At 44.2% G+C, this 19,804-nt stretch overlaps 1 protein-coding gene across 1 annotated transcript; it reads right to left on the reverse strand.

Annotated features, from left to right (window-relative positions):
- Window positions 1–349: 349 nt before the first annotated feature.
- LOC149326938 (uncharacterized) lies at window positions 350–18,282 on the reverse strand. The gene is made up of 10 exons (XM_089564729.1): window positions 18,099–18,282; window positions 17,930–18,018; window positions 12,871–13,078; window positions 12,380–12,454; window positions 10,611–10,706; window positions 9,252–9,320; window positions 7,593–7,664; window positions 5,084–5,145; window positions 2,512–2,734; window positions 350–462 (listed from the first exon to the last, which is right to left on the reverse strand). The coding sequence occupies exons 1-10, from the start codon at window positions 18,280–18,282 to the stop codon at window positions 350–352; spliced, it is 1,191 nt and encodes a 396-aa protein (XP_089420855.1).
- Between the last annotated feature and the right edge of the window lie 1,522 nt (window positions 18,283–19,804).

Here is a 19,804-nt window from a genome sequence, read left to right on the forward strand (position 1 = left end):
GAAAATAATCACAAGGATGCTATCTTCAATAATGCCCAGTGAACATTACAAAACACTCCCAAACCTTCCTTTTATCTGTCTGCTAACATGGTCCATAAGTGCTGTTAACAGTCTGGTTCCTAAATATAATCTTCCGTGCGCTCATCTGAGTAGTCGACTACCCTTAAGCAGAAATTGGGTAAAGCAGTACCTCACTATAGTAGGCAAATTCCAGTAATATTTGCAGGTTATTCCAGTGCCTAAGTGTCCCATACAGACAGTTAGGAAATACAATCAAGTTTACGAATTTTGTGAGCACATGAGCTCACCCAATCTATTCATGCATATAAGACTTGGCTTGAACAGATATTTACCGCCGCAGGTCACAGGACTTCTGTGCCAGGTAGCGTGTCACTTTCTTGTGGCGCTTTTGCAGGTCCTCGGCCGAGCATCCCTTCAGCTTCAGATAGTGCCAGAAGGAATCTGCGCAGATGGGGTAATAAGTAATGTTAGTGTGGTTGAATATAAAAAATGAGCAGATGCTGAGCAGTGATCGAATAACGAGCATTAATACACCTAACATAGGTCGCCAGTTTGAATCCATGCTGCGAGATAGGCTCTAACTAGTAAGTCTATGCTGCACGACAGGCTGAAACGTATGACACCATCTGGTACATTCTGTGCCAAACGGTTCACCCACAAATATTACACGAATGTCGAGACTAAGCAGCCAGACTTTAATGCGTGCCAGACAGATATACATATACTGATCGACATAGTTTAGTTTCGAGCTGTGGTGCTCGAGCATCACACTGCCACCTGCTATTATTTTATTCCATTATGTAACCCCCTCGGTTCCCATGGCAACTGCTGGGATACACTGCTGCATTGGAGGCTGCCATCTTGGATTCTATCCATGATATCAGCACAACTCTGAGGCTCAAAACGCAACCAGGCTCAGAACGCAACGCTCTAAAATTACTACCTCGGGCCAATAGCTCTGGGGAACAAAGCTTCACACACTGGTGCATAATATCACACTTCAGATACACCCAGCAAAGCGGTAGAGAGAAAAGCCCTTTAATGAATAACAAAATTTAGCTGGAGTTTAAAAACCCACTTACACTTGCATAGGTTTGGGACTTGGGGGAAAACAGAAGAGAGATGCAGAAAATTGCAAAGGTTTTCAAGCAATTTCAACAAAATTTCAAAAATTATACAGCCCCTGAATTTGGGATGGCATACATCAAAGTGGCGACAAATGGAGTGACAAAGTTCCTTACACACAGTGTGTGCATTGATGAGAAATGAGGAGGTTTTAGTGCTTATCTGGGAGATTAACAGCAAATAAAGTTTATTGCACATCTCTGCTGGCTATGAAAGGCTAACCGCCGAATTCAGAAGTGCACCTCAACTCTACACTCTGTCTCCACTCTGTGGAGTGGAGAAAACAATTGCTCTTCCATTTGATGGGCAGTTAGGATTGAAGAATGCTACTCGGCATTTCTGCAGACGAGGAGCTGCTATAGAAACCTTCTTCCAACCCCCGTCCCTCGAGGAAGCATGAACGGCAAATGAAGGTGAGAATAAGGCGAAAAGTTGCCTTTGGCTATAAAAAAAGCATGGCATGTCTATTAAATGTCTGTTTTGTCACGTTGCACCACCTTAAAAACACAAAGAACCTCACCGTTTATTAGCCTAGTAAACCATCTTTTGCAAGCTGCATGACGAAAGCAACAGAGAAAAACTACCGGAAACGCTTGCACGTCTGGCAACCTTTGCCGCCAATGATGTAGCGTCTATGTAGGCATTTACGAATCGCATGAAAAACTGCCACAAATGGAGTAAAAAACTGCCGTTCGTCAACTTGTGGGAGCTTTCGCTGGCCTGCAGAGGCCATCGGCGAAACTGAGAAGGTTTATGGGGTTTAACGTCCCAAAGTGACTCAGGCTATGAGGGATGCCACAGTGAAGGGCTCTGATAATTTCAGCCACATGGGGTTCTTTCATGTGCACTGACATCGCACAGTACACGGGCTTCCAGCACTTTGTCTCCATCAGAATGCGACTGCCGCGCCTGGGATCGATCCTGTGTCTTTGAAGTCAACAGCTGAGCACCGCAACCACTCAGCCACTGTGACGGCAGCAGAAAAATAAGATTCCCCAGAAGCGAACAGTGCATGCGAGTTTGGAGCCCAGGGGGTTTCTTTTGAGCCGCACTGTGTCGTTCTTAATGGATCTCTAGTGCTCCAAATTTCCTGGACATTAGAAGATTTCTGGTACTGCCTCCTGCAAGAAGTAGGACTTCCTGGAACGCTCTGGAGTCCCAGTATATAGCTTGGAAGTGAACCCCCTGGACTCTAAAAAACTTCTGACAAAGACTGTACCTTATACAGAACACAATGGGCCACATTGCAAACTAAAACAAAAAAGTATAAAACACTAGTAAGAATTGATGATGAAACGCATGCAGCTGAAAGCAGATTTATTGAAATGCATAGTGCACTGCGATAGACTAATGGTTTTAGCTTACCTGACACTGAAGCCACCTTCACTGGGGACAGTGGAGGGTAGGTTTTGGTAAGCCCTTTCGAAAGGGCATTGTTCGACAGAGTGCCTGTCAGGCTCCTCTGCGACAGGGTTTCACTCCCCCATAGGGACACCGCCAACTGCTTGCAAAAGGTGGAGTCCATGGCAGACCCCAGCAGCCGCTCCCATGTGCAGCTACTTAAGTAGTTGCCATGGCCAACATGTACCTGAAGAACAGATATGAGCAAAGCATAAATGGTTTGTAATATTGTTTTAGATACAGAGCTCACTTGACCTAAAACTCCGCTAATATGAGAATACCTATTTCTGTGGCCTATGAGGCAAAACAAAAGACATGTAAAAGATGTAAGAAATATGAAGCACAGTTTTTAATGTGATTCCTGAAAAACAGCTTCAGATCATCTTTGCAGATGCAATCAAGCACCTCTAAATCTTCACTTATTCATCCTAGCAGTAACCAAGTGACAACATATGCCCCTCACAACCTGCAACCTTTTTGCGGAACATCGCAAGACCAACAGGCTAAGGACTGCTATCAGGTGGGCGAGTTGGTACTCATTCTTTGCAGCAAACAGCACAGAAGATGGCGGTCTAAAAACAAGAAATATATATGGCACAGCACTAAACAGCGTGACAGAAAAATACGATTATAAATTATTTAGTGGTCATAGGTGAGTACCCCATGGTGATTCATGCATAGTGTCTTCCGGCCGCATCATTGTAGAGACGAAAACATGCCACAAAAATTAGGTGCCTTACTCTTTTAATAGCTACACGGCTGGGAGTTAGACTCGAACATGGCAAGCATGCGGAAGGCAGGAAATTCGATGTGGACAAGTAGTGCGTTCGGCGACGGCACAACCAAAAGGATGGATGCATTGAGGAACACAAGCTGCAAAAAGCATGCTACCTGAGGCAAGTCACGCCAGTTTCCTGAACCGGAAGAACAGCTGCTCTGCTATGTGATAGAAGTGCAGATCAATGGCTACGCATTGACAACGGACATGCTATGCGATTTCTTGTGGGACGAGCATGCACCAGCCAAGAGTAGGAAGACTCCGTGAGTAATGACTGAATGTAGAATAAATGCCATTCGCTCCCCTGTTGGCATTTTTACTTAAATTTTTTTTTGCACATCGCGTATATGGGCCACACCCTGAAAACTGCCGCCCCTACACACGTTTATGCAGAATTCAATGTGGACGAAACCACTCTTTTCTACCAGCTGTTGCCAAGCAAGATGACACATAACGAAGATAGCTGTGCAAGGAAATGGAACAAGAGCATAAAAGTCATGAATGTGGCAAACATGCATAGGACAGAGAAACTGCAGCTCCCTATTATAGGAAAGGCTCTCAAACCTCACTGCTTCAAGAATATCCAAATGCTGCCAGTACAATACACTAGGGGTGTGCGAATAGTGGTTTTTTGATTCGAAGCGAATTCGAAGCGAATAGCAATTTCTTCGCATAATTTCGAAGCGAATAGTTTGAATAGTACTTCTGGCACTAAAAAAAGGCTGAATGACAGTAGGCATTTCCAAACCATTTATTTTCCTAACACACGATGCCATTACATACTGCATGAGGCTTTATTTAAAACCATGCTTCAAAATTTTAAGAGAGCACCTAAAGTGAGTTAAGAACAATTTTTACCAGTTTGGTAATAAAAAATTATAACACATAAAAATACCGTCTGCTTTCTAATAAGAAATTAGAGATAAAATACAAAAAATTACAGTATAACAGAACGGTGCCAGTAGTACAACCAATAACTGAAACCATAGGAGTAACTGCACTACACTGCAGCAAGAGCACTGAGAAAAATAATGAAAAAAAAGGACATTCTGCACTACCGGTGACCAGTGGTCGAATGTGTCGAATGTCCAACACTGGGCTAGGCAATCACGTTCGGTGCACCGACTTGCCACTTGCGTTGCTTGCGTTTCTATAGTTTAGGATCCTCACTTCTTGGCTTGGATTGCGCCTCCTTTTAGGCTACGCCGATGGGACTGCTGCGTCCAAGTGCTTTACAAGTGAGGGAGGCAACTGGTGTCGCGCGCCTATTTTGCAGTTTTGAGGAGGGCAAATATCATGCTCTGCATCACATTCACGCTTCGAGAGACAAAGTGATGACTATTACTTTCACAGAAAATAAGCAGTAAGTCACAACAGATCATCACCAATAAATATTTTGAGTTGCAAGTACTTTGTACCATGATCTCAATTTTGGCTTTTTTTTTCAATGACTTTTGATTCTTCAAATAAAACTTAATTTAAACTCATTATCTTTGTGAAATGTGAATTAAAAAACTTTTACTGTAGTAAAAATGTGTATGTAACCGAGGAACAGTACTAAAATTTTTCCAGGTCACAAGCATTGGACACAACCATGACACAAAAAAAAGGCATGCATGGCATCTAATATGCCAGTCAATCAGTACCAACTCGCCCAAATCACAACCTTCATGAGTGTAATATGCCTCAAGAAATGATTTTTCTTCCCCTCCACTGCTGACAAGTATAACACGAAGAAATTGGCAAAATACTACCCACCTCTCCTGCTTCATTTAAGACCCCAACAGTAGGGTCAATCTCCTGTGCTGCCGGCCCAAGAGCTGCACAAAAACAGTGGGATAATTAACAACCAAAAAACGTAGTTTTTTTTTTCTATTGGCTCGAAAGACTGCTTCATTACGTGCTATGCTATTTGATCCTTTGTACGCTGCAGGAACTGGTTTCCAATGGTTAATGATAACATTCACATGGTAGTGACGGCAGTCTGACAGACAGTGAAAGGCTTTCAATAGATGTTCTCTATTCGGCTGCCTTGTGCCTACAAAAACTTGACTTGGCGGTGGCATCAAAGGTCAGAACGACGACTGCTTTCGGCCGCACTCAATTTATGGCTGGCAAACAACTTATGAGATAAAGGGACGAAAGCAAGCACAACAATCTGAAGCAACATGGAAGCAGTTGCACATTGCTGCGCTCATTTAAGAATGATAAACCTAGTTCCATCTCGCGTCACATTGTGATAAAGCTGCATGCCGGTGACATTCAGCATGGACAAACATTACAACCTTTCACAGCAATGTCACAGGCAGCTATCTTTCTCAACACCAGCTGTTGTATCAACTTCTAAGTTAAGGCGGGACGAGGGCCTTAAAACAGACCTTTTTATTTGTGGCTATAATGTCATGAAATTTTGCACACAGATGCGTTTTTCTCTTCTGATTTCAAATATGTAGTCGTAATTGAGCTGGTGGTCTTAGATCAGAAGTTATCTTAAATTCTAGAGTGTAATTAGGTAATTTCTTACGCAGCTTTAATGAACTTTCTCATTGCATTTTGTTGCTTTTACTTACATGAATTGATAGCCAGCAAATTCCCATACCCGATGACATTCTTACATTTTTGGTTTAGGCCACTTATAAATAGCAATTTACAATTAGCTTAACGAGTTGCCATGTAATATACCTAGTGTGACCTTTTACTCTCGACATAGTATGTCAGGATGGCATGCCTTTAAAGAAAAACGAAGAATGTCATCGGGTATGGAAACTCTCTGGCTATCAGTTCATGTAAATAAAAGCAACAAATTGCAATGATAAAGTTCATTAAAGCTGCGTAAGAAATTACCTAATTACATTCTGGACTTCGCAAGATCTAAGACCACCAGCTCAATTATGACTGCATATTTGGAATCAGAAGAGAAAAATGCATCTGTGTGCAATATTTCATGAGATTCTAGCCATAAACAAAAAAGTTAGTTTTAAGACCCTCGTCACCCCTTAAAAAGTTTGGGTTGGAGAAAATATCTCAATTTACTAACTTGTAACATGTTTTTCACTGTTTCTCGAAGGTTCAGACCCTGACTTACACTTGAGCACTTATTTTCAGTTCATGTGAGCTTGAAAAGAGAAGGGTACTGCCAAGTTACAGGAAAAGCTTCACTTTTCAAGCCCACAAGTCCTGCTGAAACTGCAATAGAATTAAGGCCTCAGCCCTTCCTCACAGGTCACATGAGGAAAGCGTGCTGGGTATATTTTACAAACCAGCCTTTCTTTTAAATGACCCTCTAGAACTGGGGCAAGGAGGATGTATCTGTGCAGCCAACCTATCTACATTAGTTGCAGGGCCGAAGATGGCTCTGGGCCCCTATGGGCAGTAGTACACCCCATGCATTATTGATTCTGAACATGAAAGCATCACTAATTTAAAATTTTAGATAATTTTAAGAACTTGTGCACACAAAGACAATTGGGCACACTAGACATTCTCCCACACTGAACCGCTCAGCGGAGAGCACACTTTTATCCCTCTCCCATATGTCTTTACTTTAGTTCCTTTGAACTGCCCTCTGTCCCACTTTCCTGTCTTCGGCTCTCAACCCCATCTAAGAAGGGATGACTGTGTCAATGAGCAGCCGCCAATGAGTACCCTTCGAGTCGAGCGCAAATAGTTTTAAAAGAGCTAGATGTTAGGCTAGTTGGATTTGACAAACTATACATATTTAAATATAATATTTTTAGTACAACCAGGTCAGGAACACAAAGAATGAAACACTCGTGTATTGCTGCTGTTTGTCTTTCGTTCTTCATGTTTCTGTCCTGGTTGCACTAAATAAGTATAATTTGTCGTATATAGTTTTCTTCCAGTCAGACGAACCTTGACCTTCTTGAAACCTTCATGATGCGCATCCCACAAAACTTGACGTTATCTCTACTACGTATGAGAGCACATCAATGAAACAGCTGCACGTGATGCAGCGAAGAGCTCCCTTCTCTGCCCATGAGGCCACCCTTCAGGACAGAACATGCTCTGAAGGTTGCCCACAACACAATATTTTGTCACAAGTGAACCTGCTAGCTGCCAATAGCCTGCCGAAGCTTGGTAATCAGAAAAGCTGGCCACACATGAAACTATGTGTTCCCAACCCAAGTTACGCCTGTTTTTACTTCCAAGGCATTATTACTGCGAGGGAAGCGTGGAAATGCATCCAAGAATAGCTTAATAACATATTTCTGAGCCTTCTTTCTTAAGTTTTCTTCAGCATACATACCTTTTGACCGTCTTGCCACCGGCTGTAGGCTGGAGCCGGCAACAAAAGGCGCCTCGCATCCTGGGTCTCTCACTGCTCACGAAACAAGAATGACACATTAGCCAGTTGCATTCAAATATCCTACCTTCTAAAAGAATTTTCAAATGAGGAACAATTGCACAGCATTCCTACACAGTGCCAATCCAACACAATGACAATCTTGGCAGCGAGAGAACAGTTTACATGGCCTGTAACGACTATTCCCAACTTGACAGGAAATATCCAAGGCTTGTCATGCCAATAAATGGCTTTGCTATGAAAACAAGCCATGCACGTCTACAGTTGTGCCTTGCTAATATGAACTCAATATAAATGCAGTGATATAATTGGCCGAAGCCACTTTGGAGCCGCCAAAAATGCTTTTTGGTGCACAAAAGTGATTGTCTGGCGCAGTCAAACACATACTGTATTTTCCAGTGCATAAGTATTTTTTTTTAGCTTTCTCATTGATGCAACTTATATACGGTGAAAAAGGACGTGCCAATATGCAGCATCTTTTGCCATTGCTAGCAATTATGTTTGAAAAGAAAATTGATGAGTAAAAGAAAAAATAACAGTTGTTGCAGTTTTCATGTAGTGCGATCCACTACCGTGATCCGCTTACGCGGGCACTCAACTACACCTGTGCAGTGGTAGGCATGTGCTCCCCAGAGCCATCTGCGCAATACCTAGATAGCTCACTGTGGATGCAGTTCACGGTAATCAACAGTTGTTGGGGGGGGGGGGGGTGCCGCTGGGCGGCCCCTCCCCCATACCAAAGAAATACTAAAGAAAGCCATACTAAAGAAATAAAGCAAAAAATTCAATGCCACGAACAACGCATTTCCAGCGTACCAGTCGCGCGCTGCTGCCTCTTCGATTTAAAAGGTCAAGCAAGATGCTACAAACTTGAGCAAGCATTGAGGAGTGCCTTTACAGAAACAAAAAATCAGTAAGCTAGCAAATTTCCCCAAGAGGGACCCCTGAGACCCTAGGCGCTGCACTGAAAAGTGGCGAAGACGAGCGACAAGCGCAATTATAATCTTGTGCAAGCACTTGCACAACCGAGTGAGAGGTGGCTCTCTGCACTGATGAGTCAGCGGCGTGCTGCTATCGCAACACCTAGCGGCACGAGCTCAACAAACGATGAGCGGCAACTAGGAGGGACAGAATTCGCGCACTCACAATTAAGAAAGGAGTGGCATGCGCCGAGCACTGGTCTCTTCACCAGGTGCACGGCCGCGAGAGTGCGCAGTGATATGCTCTCAGCTGCTCCCACAACCATGCGCGATGGACCAGTGACTTTTGCCCCCGATAATACATATTAACAAGGCACGGCTGTATGAACAAATGCAGTGCTTCCAACAAGAACATACCTGCTATCTGACAATATTTAGTGAGATTCATTCACTTTAGGGAAAATCAACTTGGCTTAGCTGGACTCTGTCCAGAACAGCAGTAGCACGACCAGTGCATGGCAGTGAAATGATCAAATACTGTACATTTCATACTGCTTAGAACGGACAAATTAAGGCTGTAACATTAAAATTCTCAAAATTACCAGCAAGGCTGCAGTTAACTGAACTCCTACACTAAGGTGAACATGTGCCTGAGAAGCATAAACGCACAAAAAGTTCATACCAGCTGGCTGCGGCAGAGGTGAGGCTGTGCCGGCATGCTGGCTCGGAGTCCCAGGAGCAAGGCTAGGGACTGGAAATTTAATGAGCACATAAGATCATTTCATTTTCAGTGAAAGAGTTTATATTTAGTGAAAGCTTTGTTCCTTTCAGGAAAAATCAATTAGGCTTGGCTGCACCCTGTCCAGAAAAGCAGTAGCTGGACCAATCTATGCCAGCGAAATGATCAAATAATGTAGCGCATTAACACAATTCTAAGTCGACCCATTCTTTCTAATTTGAGAATCTGAATTAGTAGGTTCAACTTGCAATCGAAACCAAACCATAGCGCCGTAAATAAAGGCGAGAGAAACGAGATACCAGGGATGCGCGTGGTTGCAATTTTATGCTTGCATTTGACCATCCTGCTTTTTTTTTTCAGAAGGCTTTTTCTTTTACTTTCAACAATGCAATCAGCAGTAAAAAAATGCCGATAGTTGATGGAAGGGCCGAAGTACCAATCGCGACGGCATTACCACTTAGAATAGCAGCACTTCTGGGGAGTGTTGGTAGCTGATAGAAGAGCCGACGGTGCTCGCATGTAGTTTCTTTGTGGCTTTGTTTGATGCATTTGACAACTGCCGGCCACGTTTTACCAGTTTTTAATGAAGTGCTTCATCAATCACCATTTGTGCTCTGGGTCTGTTAAGCGTCCAGTGCTTGTTGACGGCTACATTTAAGATGGCTGCCATTCTTTGTGCTGAAGGAACGAACAACTACGTGCCAGGCTGCAAGTTCGATATCTCAGAATGAGGGATACAGGCAGGTGTGGCAGCTGCAGTGAGGCAAAACTTGCAGTTGTTCCATGTGATATCGTGCTGTGGCTGTTTGCGAGTGCAGGATTTCGTGAACAACCACGTGCTTTGGTTGTTTTCGCAGTGAGGGATTTCCCAGGATGGCGGTATTAGAACGACGTGCTGTCAGACCGCAGCAGCGACGACTAAGGCAGTGCTAGTGAGGACTATGGCGCAAGTGTTGATGAGTAGCCCAGTGACTGACACATTTTGATTTTGGAATGTGACCACGGCCATGCCTGCATGCGGCTGCCAATAGCGGCTGATGATAAGTGGCGGTGGCCGGGTAATGCTATCACATTCTACTTTTAAAGGCGAAGCTTAAGCAACCTCCAAGTTTGTTTGCTTTTTTCTGACACGCAATATGGGGGTCACCTTACAATCATGCAAATTCGGTACATTTCATGCTGCTTAGAACGGACTAGTTAAGGCCCTAACATTAAAATTCTTGTTGCAGTTAACACAAATTCTGCACTGAGGTAAACAACATCAGGGTGTCTCAAAAGCATGAAAGCACAAAAAGTTGATACCTGCTGCCTGTAGCGGAGATGAAGCAGACAGAGTCTGTGGAGGACTGCTGATGCTGCTGGCACACTGGCTCAGGGCCTCAGAAGCACGGTTGGGGACTGGAAATTTAATGACCACATGAGATCGTTTCATTTTTAGCGAATATCTCTGACATTCTGCATATTCTTCTATTTTTTTAATTTAGTTTTATGCAACTTGACTTCCTTGCATTTCCCTTTATATTCTGCCTGGCTTAGTGCTTTTTGCATCTGAACTGCATCTTACATACACTAGTGTTATTTAGCCTTCCACTCTGTATCAGTAAATGTAAATGGGACTGACAGCACCCAACTTTTCCAGTGCAATGGAAAACTTGCACCCCTATTACACGACCCCTTTAAACACCATTTCAACTGACTGTCATTTCAACTGAATAGCAGTAAGCTGTGTTACAAGCCAGTGCCAACAGCCTTTGAGATCTGAACTACACTTCAATTTGACTAAAGTCAGCGGCCCAAATTGAACAGGTCCACTGATAAGATGGACGTCAATGGACCTGTCACACTCACCTAGTCAAGAGAATTTCTCACAACCAAATCACACAAAAGGCTGTTGCCTTATCTAGAGTAAGTTAATCAACAACTTTGCTTGAAACTGCCCATGTAATAGGGTTATTACTGTCTAAGATGCTAGATTCTGCAACAGCTTTGTTAGAAATGCTGCAGAATATCTTTAGAAACAATTTTTCAATCAGTGAATGCACTCGTTTTTATGCATTCCAATTCTGGAAACCATGTCAGAGTGCACAATTGCATACCAGGAAAAGTAATGTACCAAAGTATAATGCAAACCTGACCTTCCAGATAACAATTTCAGTTTTAGTATAGAGCAACATCCATTTGAGTTTTCATGCCCGAAGTTTTTATGGCGCAGTGACATACGCCTCGTCGACAAAAGTTTCAGCGGATCATGTTTACTGCTTCATCCAATAAATGCAAAGAACTGCGACGCTGTCTAGTGACACAAGCTCAATGCACTTCATTGCCAATGTAATGAGCATAACTTTTAATTGAAATGCACACTAGAGAAGGCGTAAACTATAATGAAAGAAGAAAGCATTGAGCCTTTTACAACAAATCAGTAATGTTTCACCGAGTTGTAGTCACACGGTGGGATACACCGATAATGCCAAGGTTTCATGGAAACATAGCACTTTAGTTTGCTTTACGTTTTCAATGGCAATATAAAATTATTAATCATTGTTCCTTGGCACTGCAGTGCTCATTTTTTAAAATATGAGGAAATATCGCTCATTTCCACTAAAACTTCAACACATTTTTATCAATAGTAGGTTCTCTGAAATTAAAAAAAAAAATTTCGAACAAAACCACATCAGGCATGATAGGCAATTTTCCCCAAGAAAATTGGGGGCAAAAGCAACAGACCCCACCTCTACATTCTGGTCCTTGCAGCTCGGCGTGAGAACGCCACCTGACAAAACACTTTTGGCATCGAAACCGGCACAGAGAACCTGTTTCAACACCAGAAGTGCTTTTTCAGGTGGCACTCTCACTCGTTCTTTGAGACAATGATTTGCCCACAACGACCATGTTTTAGGTGCACTCCAAGGATGACATTTTGCTTCAGCCATTTTTGTCGTTTTTTTGTTCACACCATTGGTCACGTGGGCGCTGGCCAGTGTAAATAGTGCTATAATCTAGATTCAATAGCAAATGCTGAAACACCTGCAACCTCGCTATGCCATTCTGCGTTGCAAAAGAGCTTTACGAACCTGCTGCTTCAGGTAGCCTTGGCTGCACACAGTTTGCACTCAATAGCCCATGCCTGGACTCCGATATGGAAGAATCTGAGAAGAATTTACAAAGAGAAGCATCAAATTACTGGACAGACATGCCAGGTTGAGAACACTGAAGATGAGCACACAAATTGCACAGAAATGCTCCCTGCCTTCTCATACCTAAAATTACAAAGGTAGAATCAATTGATGGCGCACAGCTGTCTTGATGCAACCTAAACACTGTGCAGGTGTTTTTCACATGCAGTTCTTGAACTGTGTAAATCCTACTAATAGTGAGCACCTCCTGCAGGAAGGCAGCCCTTTTCCACTGTTAGCCAAGTATATAGCATCGCAAAAGCTGTCACTTTGTGACCAAACGTGAAAGCCTATGCAAAATAGCAGACGGAGGGCACCCCCTCACAGCGTGGTGCAAAAAGCAAACTTGCTAAACAAGCACGCATTTACAGCACAAATTATTCACATACCCTTATCAAAAATTTTCGCACAGAGGGCCTTCTGTAGCTCCATGTTGAGGCTCTCGAGCTCTTTCACTCTTGCCTCCAGCTCCGCAACCTTGGACTGAAGGTTCATTTCCCTTGAGCCCTCAGTACCTTCCATGTCGTCCTCCATCAGATCATCTTCAGCCCTTCTTTTTGCCAGGGCCCTAGCCCTGGACTGAAGGTTCATCTTGGACTGAAAAATAAAGAAGTGCTTAGTCAAATTCTTGGTCCTTCACCAAATGAAGTGGATGTAAGCTCTTTGCAAGCAGGATGAAATACTGACTTATCAAACGAATGATTTAGGCCTTATGGGGCTTAATGTCCCAAAGCGACTCCTCTAGCATTTCGTCTCCATCGAAATACAACTGCCGCGGCTGGGATCAAACTCGTGTCTTTCAGGTCAGCAGCCGAGCACCATAACCACTGGTCCTAAACCTTTTCCCAAGCATTTTAGCCCACGGAAAGCCAACTACCCCGTCAAGGGGCAGCTTGTACCCCGAGAAAACTGGTACAAAAATGAGACTAACAGAAACTCCTCTGATTAGACATCACATTAGAACGTGACAAAATTGCAACCATAAAAATTATAACAAGTCATTTTGCCTCCTGTGCAGGAGCTTTGTTCACAATGAAGTGATTAAAGCTGTATTGGATTTAAAGAGAGGGTCAGGAAGCATATGTGCACTGGGGGTTTACTTCAGTCGCTGCCATTTAGGATGTCATTAGTCATATGCATAATTACAGTTCTGTTGCAGGCTAAGGTGAGCAAAAAACTTTTTTTTAGTTGGCAGTATGCACAACCACATCCCCCCATCAAAAGTCGTAGGCAGATAACACAGTGTTTGGCAAAACTACTCAAGACACCGTTTTGTTTCCAAAGCCATTATGCTCTTTTCGGCGCATCACATTTCCACCTCGCTAATGCAAACACAGACGGTTGAGCAGAAAACGATAGGGCAGACTGGCTTGTAGTGACATACATATGAAGGCTATGTTGTCAGCATCATTTTAGTAGCATACAGGCATCAAGCCAAGACAAACAGTAGGCGAGAGGGCACGGTGAAGCAGAATTACGAGCCCGAGGAACTGATGAGTGCTGGATAAAGGCAATATCTCAGACTAAACAATGACAAAAATGGCACAGAAAGAAACTGGAACCACCTCTTTCACCTTCAAACAGCAATACCCATGAAATTAATCAGAAATTAGGAACAGATTCTTTTCACAGCAGAAAACTAGAGTCACTCACGCACTTATTGCTTCCTAACTTATGAATAACTGAAGCCTAAAGCAGCTCCCCTGCTAGTTGTTGTTTAGAACGGCCAAGAACTTTTGTTTTTCCAAAAAGAGGATGGCATTTGCAGCTCAAACAATGCTTAAGCAGGCTGTTAGACTGAGATGATTTAAAAGAAGCAGCGTGTTCAGTTAGGTGTTCACTGAAGCAACGGCCGGTCTGCCCTATTTAGACACTGCTACAACTCAGAGGGGCCTCGTAAACAACACCAAATATGCACGCAACGAGCATGCATGGTTACAAGCTTGATGCTGCAAGCCAGTCTGTTACGGCTTTGGCTCGCCAGTGCGCAAAGGCTCGACAGTTTTCGAGGTGCCTAGAAAACAACTTCCATGCCAAACTTGCTTGTTATCCTCAGTGGACAGCTGGGCATGCATTCAGTTCCTCGAGCAGCTCTTTCCTCGTTGGAGTTACATAGCCCTCGTCGCAGCGCCACCCCTCCTCCTCTGCTCTGAGGGTGTGTTCGTCGTATTTTCCCGTTTTCGTTTGTTTACTGGATGTTTCTACTGTACTGATCTGTGCACCTTGTTTGGATTATTCGTAGCGGCGACTTGGGTTTTCCCGCGTTGAGCTTACACTTACACCGCGAAAACGTTACCACGTTCAGGAACTGCAGGATAAGTGTTGCATTTGGCATTCGAGGGAAAAGGCAAGAAATTAATTTATGTTTTGAGCAAGTGCAGCGGGAAACAAACTAGATGCAGCATCACTATTCTCTCTGTAGACTTTCTGAGAGCTGGATGCATTCCTTCTAGGACTGTGGCAAGCAGTAGGTCAATTGCACACAAGTTTATTTCCCTCTGGTGCAAAGTAAGGAGTGCAAACATAAAACCCAAGTTGGCGCTACAAATAATTAAAACAAGGTGCACACATCAGTGCGCAAAGTAGGGAGTGCAAACATAAGAAAACCGAAGTCGCCGCTACGAATAATTCAAACAAAGTGCACAGATCAGTGCAATAGAAACATCCAGTAAACAAACGAAAACGGGAAAATACGACGAACACACTCTTAGAGCGGAGGAGGAGAGGCGGCGCTGCGAGAAGGGTTATGCAATGCCAACGAGGAAAGAGCCCCTCGAGCTAGTAATTCTGCTTCCGTTCAGCGCTGGATTATGGGGGGGTGTCTAAGGGGGCTGCAGCCCAGGGCCTCACCTCGGACAGCAGGAGAAGGGGCCCACTTATTCTAACCTGCTTAGTGTATGGAACCGCGGGCAATGGAACTTCGAGCGACACGTATGAAGCGTATGAAAACCAGAACGAGAAGATGGGCCCCCCACCTTATGTAACTTCATTTAGCCTAATCAGTTGGGCGCAGCTTGTCGAGCTGCAAAAACAGGAATCCCCTGCTACCCCGGAGGGGGCCTCCTTTCTTACGAAGCGATATACGCGTTTGTGTACGGATTCCGGAAGGGTTTTCGTGGTTTTCTGTCAATCCCCCTGTCCAGTGGCGTCTGAAGGTGTAGTGTGTTTGAGAATCCTGGTGTCGGCATAACAGGTGGGGCTCCTGCCTCGCCACCAAGAATTCTGCTGGGATGGCTTTCATAATCCGCTAAAAATCCACTAATTAATTTTTAACCCCGCACATATATCCGATGTAAAAAATACTTTCTTGGCGCCCTCTGCATGGCATACAAATATAAGGCAATGCAACGCATCAGTGTCACAAGTATGATTAGAGCAGGGTAGGCAAAAACGAAACTAGAATGCGCAGCAAAATTTGAAGCGGCGTCTATGTGTGCGAGTATCATATACAGACTGTTGAGAAAATAAACGCGTGCAGTAGAATGCTTTTTTTAGCCACACGGGTGGATGTTCGAATTTTGCACAGATAAGACATTTGGTCGTCAGAATTATATACAACACCAGGTTTTCTTCTTTAGCTTTACCAAATTGAAAAACTAATCAGGCTGTGCTAGCTTCTCGGAACTCCCACAGTTTCACTTTGTGCTCCGGCGGCCACTATGGGCTTTAACGTCCCAAATCAAGTCCAGCTATGCGGGACGCCGTAGTGGAAGGCTCCAGTCAATTTCAACCACCTCAAATTCTTTAAAGTGCACTGATATCGCATAGTGCACATGCCTCTCGCATTTCGCCTCCAGCGAAATGTGACCGCCATGACCGGGGTAATTTATTTTGTACGTTCTTTTTTCTTGGGATCGGTTTTGTAGAGCCAGGTGAAATTTAATTTTCGAGTAAATAAAAGGCGCAGAACTGCCTCACTTCTAGGTGGACACCTCAACTGTGCCTTGAGGGGAGGGAGGAAGGTGTGAATGAAAGGAGAGAAAGAGGTTTCGTTGGTTTATTGGTTTATGGGGTGTAACGTCCCAAAGCAACTCAGGCTATGAGGGACGCCGCAGTGAAGGGCTCCGGAAATTTCGACCACCTGGGGTTCTTTAACGTGCACTGACATCGCACAGTACACGGGCCTCTGGACTTTTGCCTCCATCGAAATTCAACCGTCGTGGCCGAGATCGAACGCGCATCTTTCGGGTGAGCAGCTGAGCACCATAACGTTACACTGATCCACCGCGGCAGCAAAAAATAAGAGGTGCCGTTGTGGAGCGCTGAGGAATAATTTCGGCCACCTGGGGATCTTTAACGGGCTCTGAAATCGCATAGCACGCGAGTAACTTTTTGCATTTCACCTCCATGAAAATGCGGCCACCGTGCGGCTGGGTTTGAACCCGAGTACTCGGCTCAGCGCCGAGCACGCTCACCACTGATCCAGGACTTAAATGCTGCTATTCGAATGTGCCCCGTGAGAGTAGTAGCAAACGTTCGATGTATAATCAAATGAATTTAATAACTTGCAATAATACCCTCTCAGGACACTAATTAATGAGTGTTTCTATTTCCTAGTCGCTACCGGCAGCCGGAGTACCCAGCTTTACCTGCAGGAAGCTGGCTCAGCCTGCTTTTCTTTAATGCGTGAGCATTCAAACAGTGCTGCGAACAAAAATCCCACTGTCGGCTTGCGTACAGTGTCATTGAAAGAGGAGAGTAGGCGGCGCGCGCAGCGCACTGCAATGCAGCCCCGCAACTTGTCGGTAGGTTTGAGTGGCTCTTCCGTGGCGTTCGGCGCTCGACCACAGATGTACACGTGTCGCGCGTTCCAAGAGTCGCGTTGTGTTTTGTGCGCTGTAAATGTAATGCTACTGCGTTACTGTTGCATGAATCCTTTTGGTTGCACTTCGTTCTTTTTAATTAGGTGTAATTACAATGGAACATGGGATTTATTTGAGTAGTGTAGCATGGGGACAAGGGGGTCAGTGGTAAGAAAGGGAGAGGGGGCCTACATTCTCATTAGCCCAGGGCCCCCATTTTTCTTTACCCTGCCCTTTCTTTCAGTAGCAAGTTAGCGCTCGTCCTGTATACTGTTTTCTCGCGCTAAGCCCACCCGCAAATCAAAAAATCTACTGGAACGACTGTTTTCTCGCGCTAAGCCCACCCGCAAATCAAGAAATCTACTGGAACGACTGTTTTCTCGCGCTAAGCCCACCCGCAAATCAAAAAATCTACTGGAACGACGTTTTTATTGCTGCCGTGTGACCGACAACACCTGAAAGCTGTGCAGGCAAAACGTGGAACGCGTGCATGAATCTCCTAGGCTCATCACTGATCCAAAAACTGAGCAATAATATCAAGAACATGGACACAGTACACATGCTGATACTGGTTCAACGACAATAGCGGTTAATGTGGACTAAGCGCATAATGTTCAGCAAGCACAGGAAAGCCGGTTGGACGCACCTTTTTCCGCGGCGGGCCTTCCTTGGAGGAAGACTTGCGCGAGGCCATGCGCTTGTTCTGCCGCCAAGTCCTCATTTCTTCTGCAGATTCTGCAATTTTTACCGCAAAATTATGATAAGTGAACGCCAAAACCGTGTTCGGCAACGCCGTAAAGGGTCCTAACACTTACCTGTCATATGTACAATGGTCGCCTTATAAAACCCGCCCCGGGTGGTGCTGTCGCCTTCCCAAAAAACATCGTACGACTTCCCTCTCTCGAAGTCGTCGATGTCATTGGGACGGAAATTCCTTACGTCGGCGTCCGATACGACGTACCGCTTATTTTCGCCTTCGTATTGTACCAGCACGTACATCGTGTTGCTTCAAACAACGTGCGTGCTCACCTCAGTACCTCTGTACGCTAAGCGGATTCTCCGAAGCGGTATGGCTACGCCTAGTCATGGCCGGCAACCGATTTGACCAAATGTCTTCGTATTTGTCGGAAACCAAACCGCACCAGTTTTTCTTGTAAACAAGCATTTATCTGTCATATTTAATTAACGTTTAATTTAATTTAGTCTATCAGGAATATATGATTAATTTCGGTTTTCTACGCTAAGGTTTTATTATTGTTTTTACTGAGTGCCTTGAGTGTAGCAAGCAATGTGCGCCACCATGTTTGCGGTGATAACAAGAACTACAGAGGCTAGAAGAAGAACTACTCTGAAGCCCTACTGGCGTGGCCAACCTTATGTCTACGGACTTGATGGCTCTTGCTTCCCACGCATTATTCTAGTTCACTGTATCTCTATTGCAATGGTTTATGGATGATATGATGTCTTCGCGAGCTGGCCCGCTACAAGCTGCATATAAAAATAAAATATATCTGGCTTAAAATCATGGCCGCGGCCTAGATTCGAGTAAATATACTATAGCTAATTTGATCAGGCAATAATGCTACTGCACATATTCGCAAGACTTTGTGCATGCTGTAGAGGGCAGCAAAAAGTTCATGTCCTTTAAAATGTTCAGGCGTATTAATGGTGTCAATCGCAAAAAAAAAAAGAAGACGAAAACAGAATTAACTGATCAACAGCATGCATATGTCTTGCAAATTCTTTTCACTAGCTAGAGTGTACGCGTACACAAGCTATATAATAGTTGGTTATTCTATGGGTTATTCATAACACACGTGTCGTGACGTAAAGAGGGGTGACACAATTAAATAGCATGTAGCAATAGAATGATCAATGCAAGTTGACGGCGTCTTCCTTGTTTCTTTTTGTGTGTTATACATAGTTGCATCGTTATGCAGTTACTACATTAATTTTTTGCTCAATTTGTTGCACGTACTATCGCGATCGAAAGAAGCACGAATAACGCGGCGCCTGCGCGCTCCGCTGTTCATATTTCTTTTGATCGCACTCTTACATGATCGACGAACTCGTCCTAGAATGCATCACGGACAGCTCTATAGCGTCTTTTTGCTACCATCGAAGTAAAAGCGCGGTGAAAAGAAATGCGAACAGCTGAGCGCGTACGCTCCGCGTTGCTCCCGTTTCTTTCGATCGCGATTGTACGCGTATGTATGCTTAGAATTGCAGGCAATGCGCATTTAAGCGGCACTGTCTCCTTTCGATATGCAATCACAGCGTTTGAACTGTGAATACATATATTCACTTCTACGTTCATACACAATTCCCCAAGTCAGACACTTGGGTCCCCTTTTGTGAAGAAACGAGTAAGTGCAGCGAGGCCGGTTCACGCAGAGCCTTCATATTTATAAGCGGTACGGTGGAAAAGTGACGAGTTCAACTTCAAGAGATATATTCATGCAATGAGCCATACAACATAGCACGAAAGTTTTTGAGCTTTGAAATTCTGACCCAATGCGCA

Source organism: Amblyomma mixtum, chromosome 10, assembly GCF_055824585.1.
Source record: "Amblyomma mixtum isolate Tamu chromosome 10, ASM5582458v1, whole genome shotgun sequence".
NCBI classification, from domain to species: domain Eukaryota; kingdom Metazoa; phylum Arthropoda; class Arachnida; order Ixodida; family Ixodidae; genus Amblyomma; species Amblyomma mixtum.

Excerpts from the sequence above, each read along its gene's own strand:
- LOC149326938 (XM_089564729.1), bottom strand. The coding sequence starts at position 18,282 with ATGTACGTGCTGGTACAATACGAAGGCGAAAATAAGCGGTACGTCGTA. Across the intron at positions 13,079-17,929 it reads AAGGCCCGCCGCGGAAAAAG|TCCAAGATGAACCTTCAGTC; the intron begins GTGCGTCCAACC and ends TTTATTTTTCAG. Across the intron at positions 463-2,511 it reads GAAGGTGGCTTCAGTGTCAG|ATTCCTTCTGGCACTATCTG; the intron begins GTAAGCTAAAAC and ends CCATCTGCGCAG.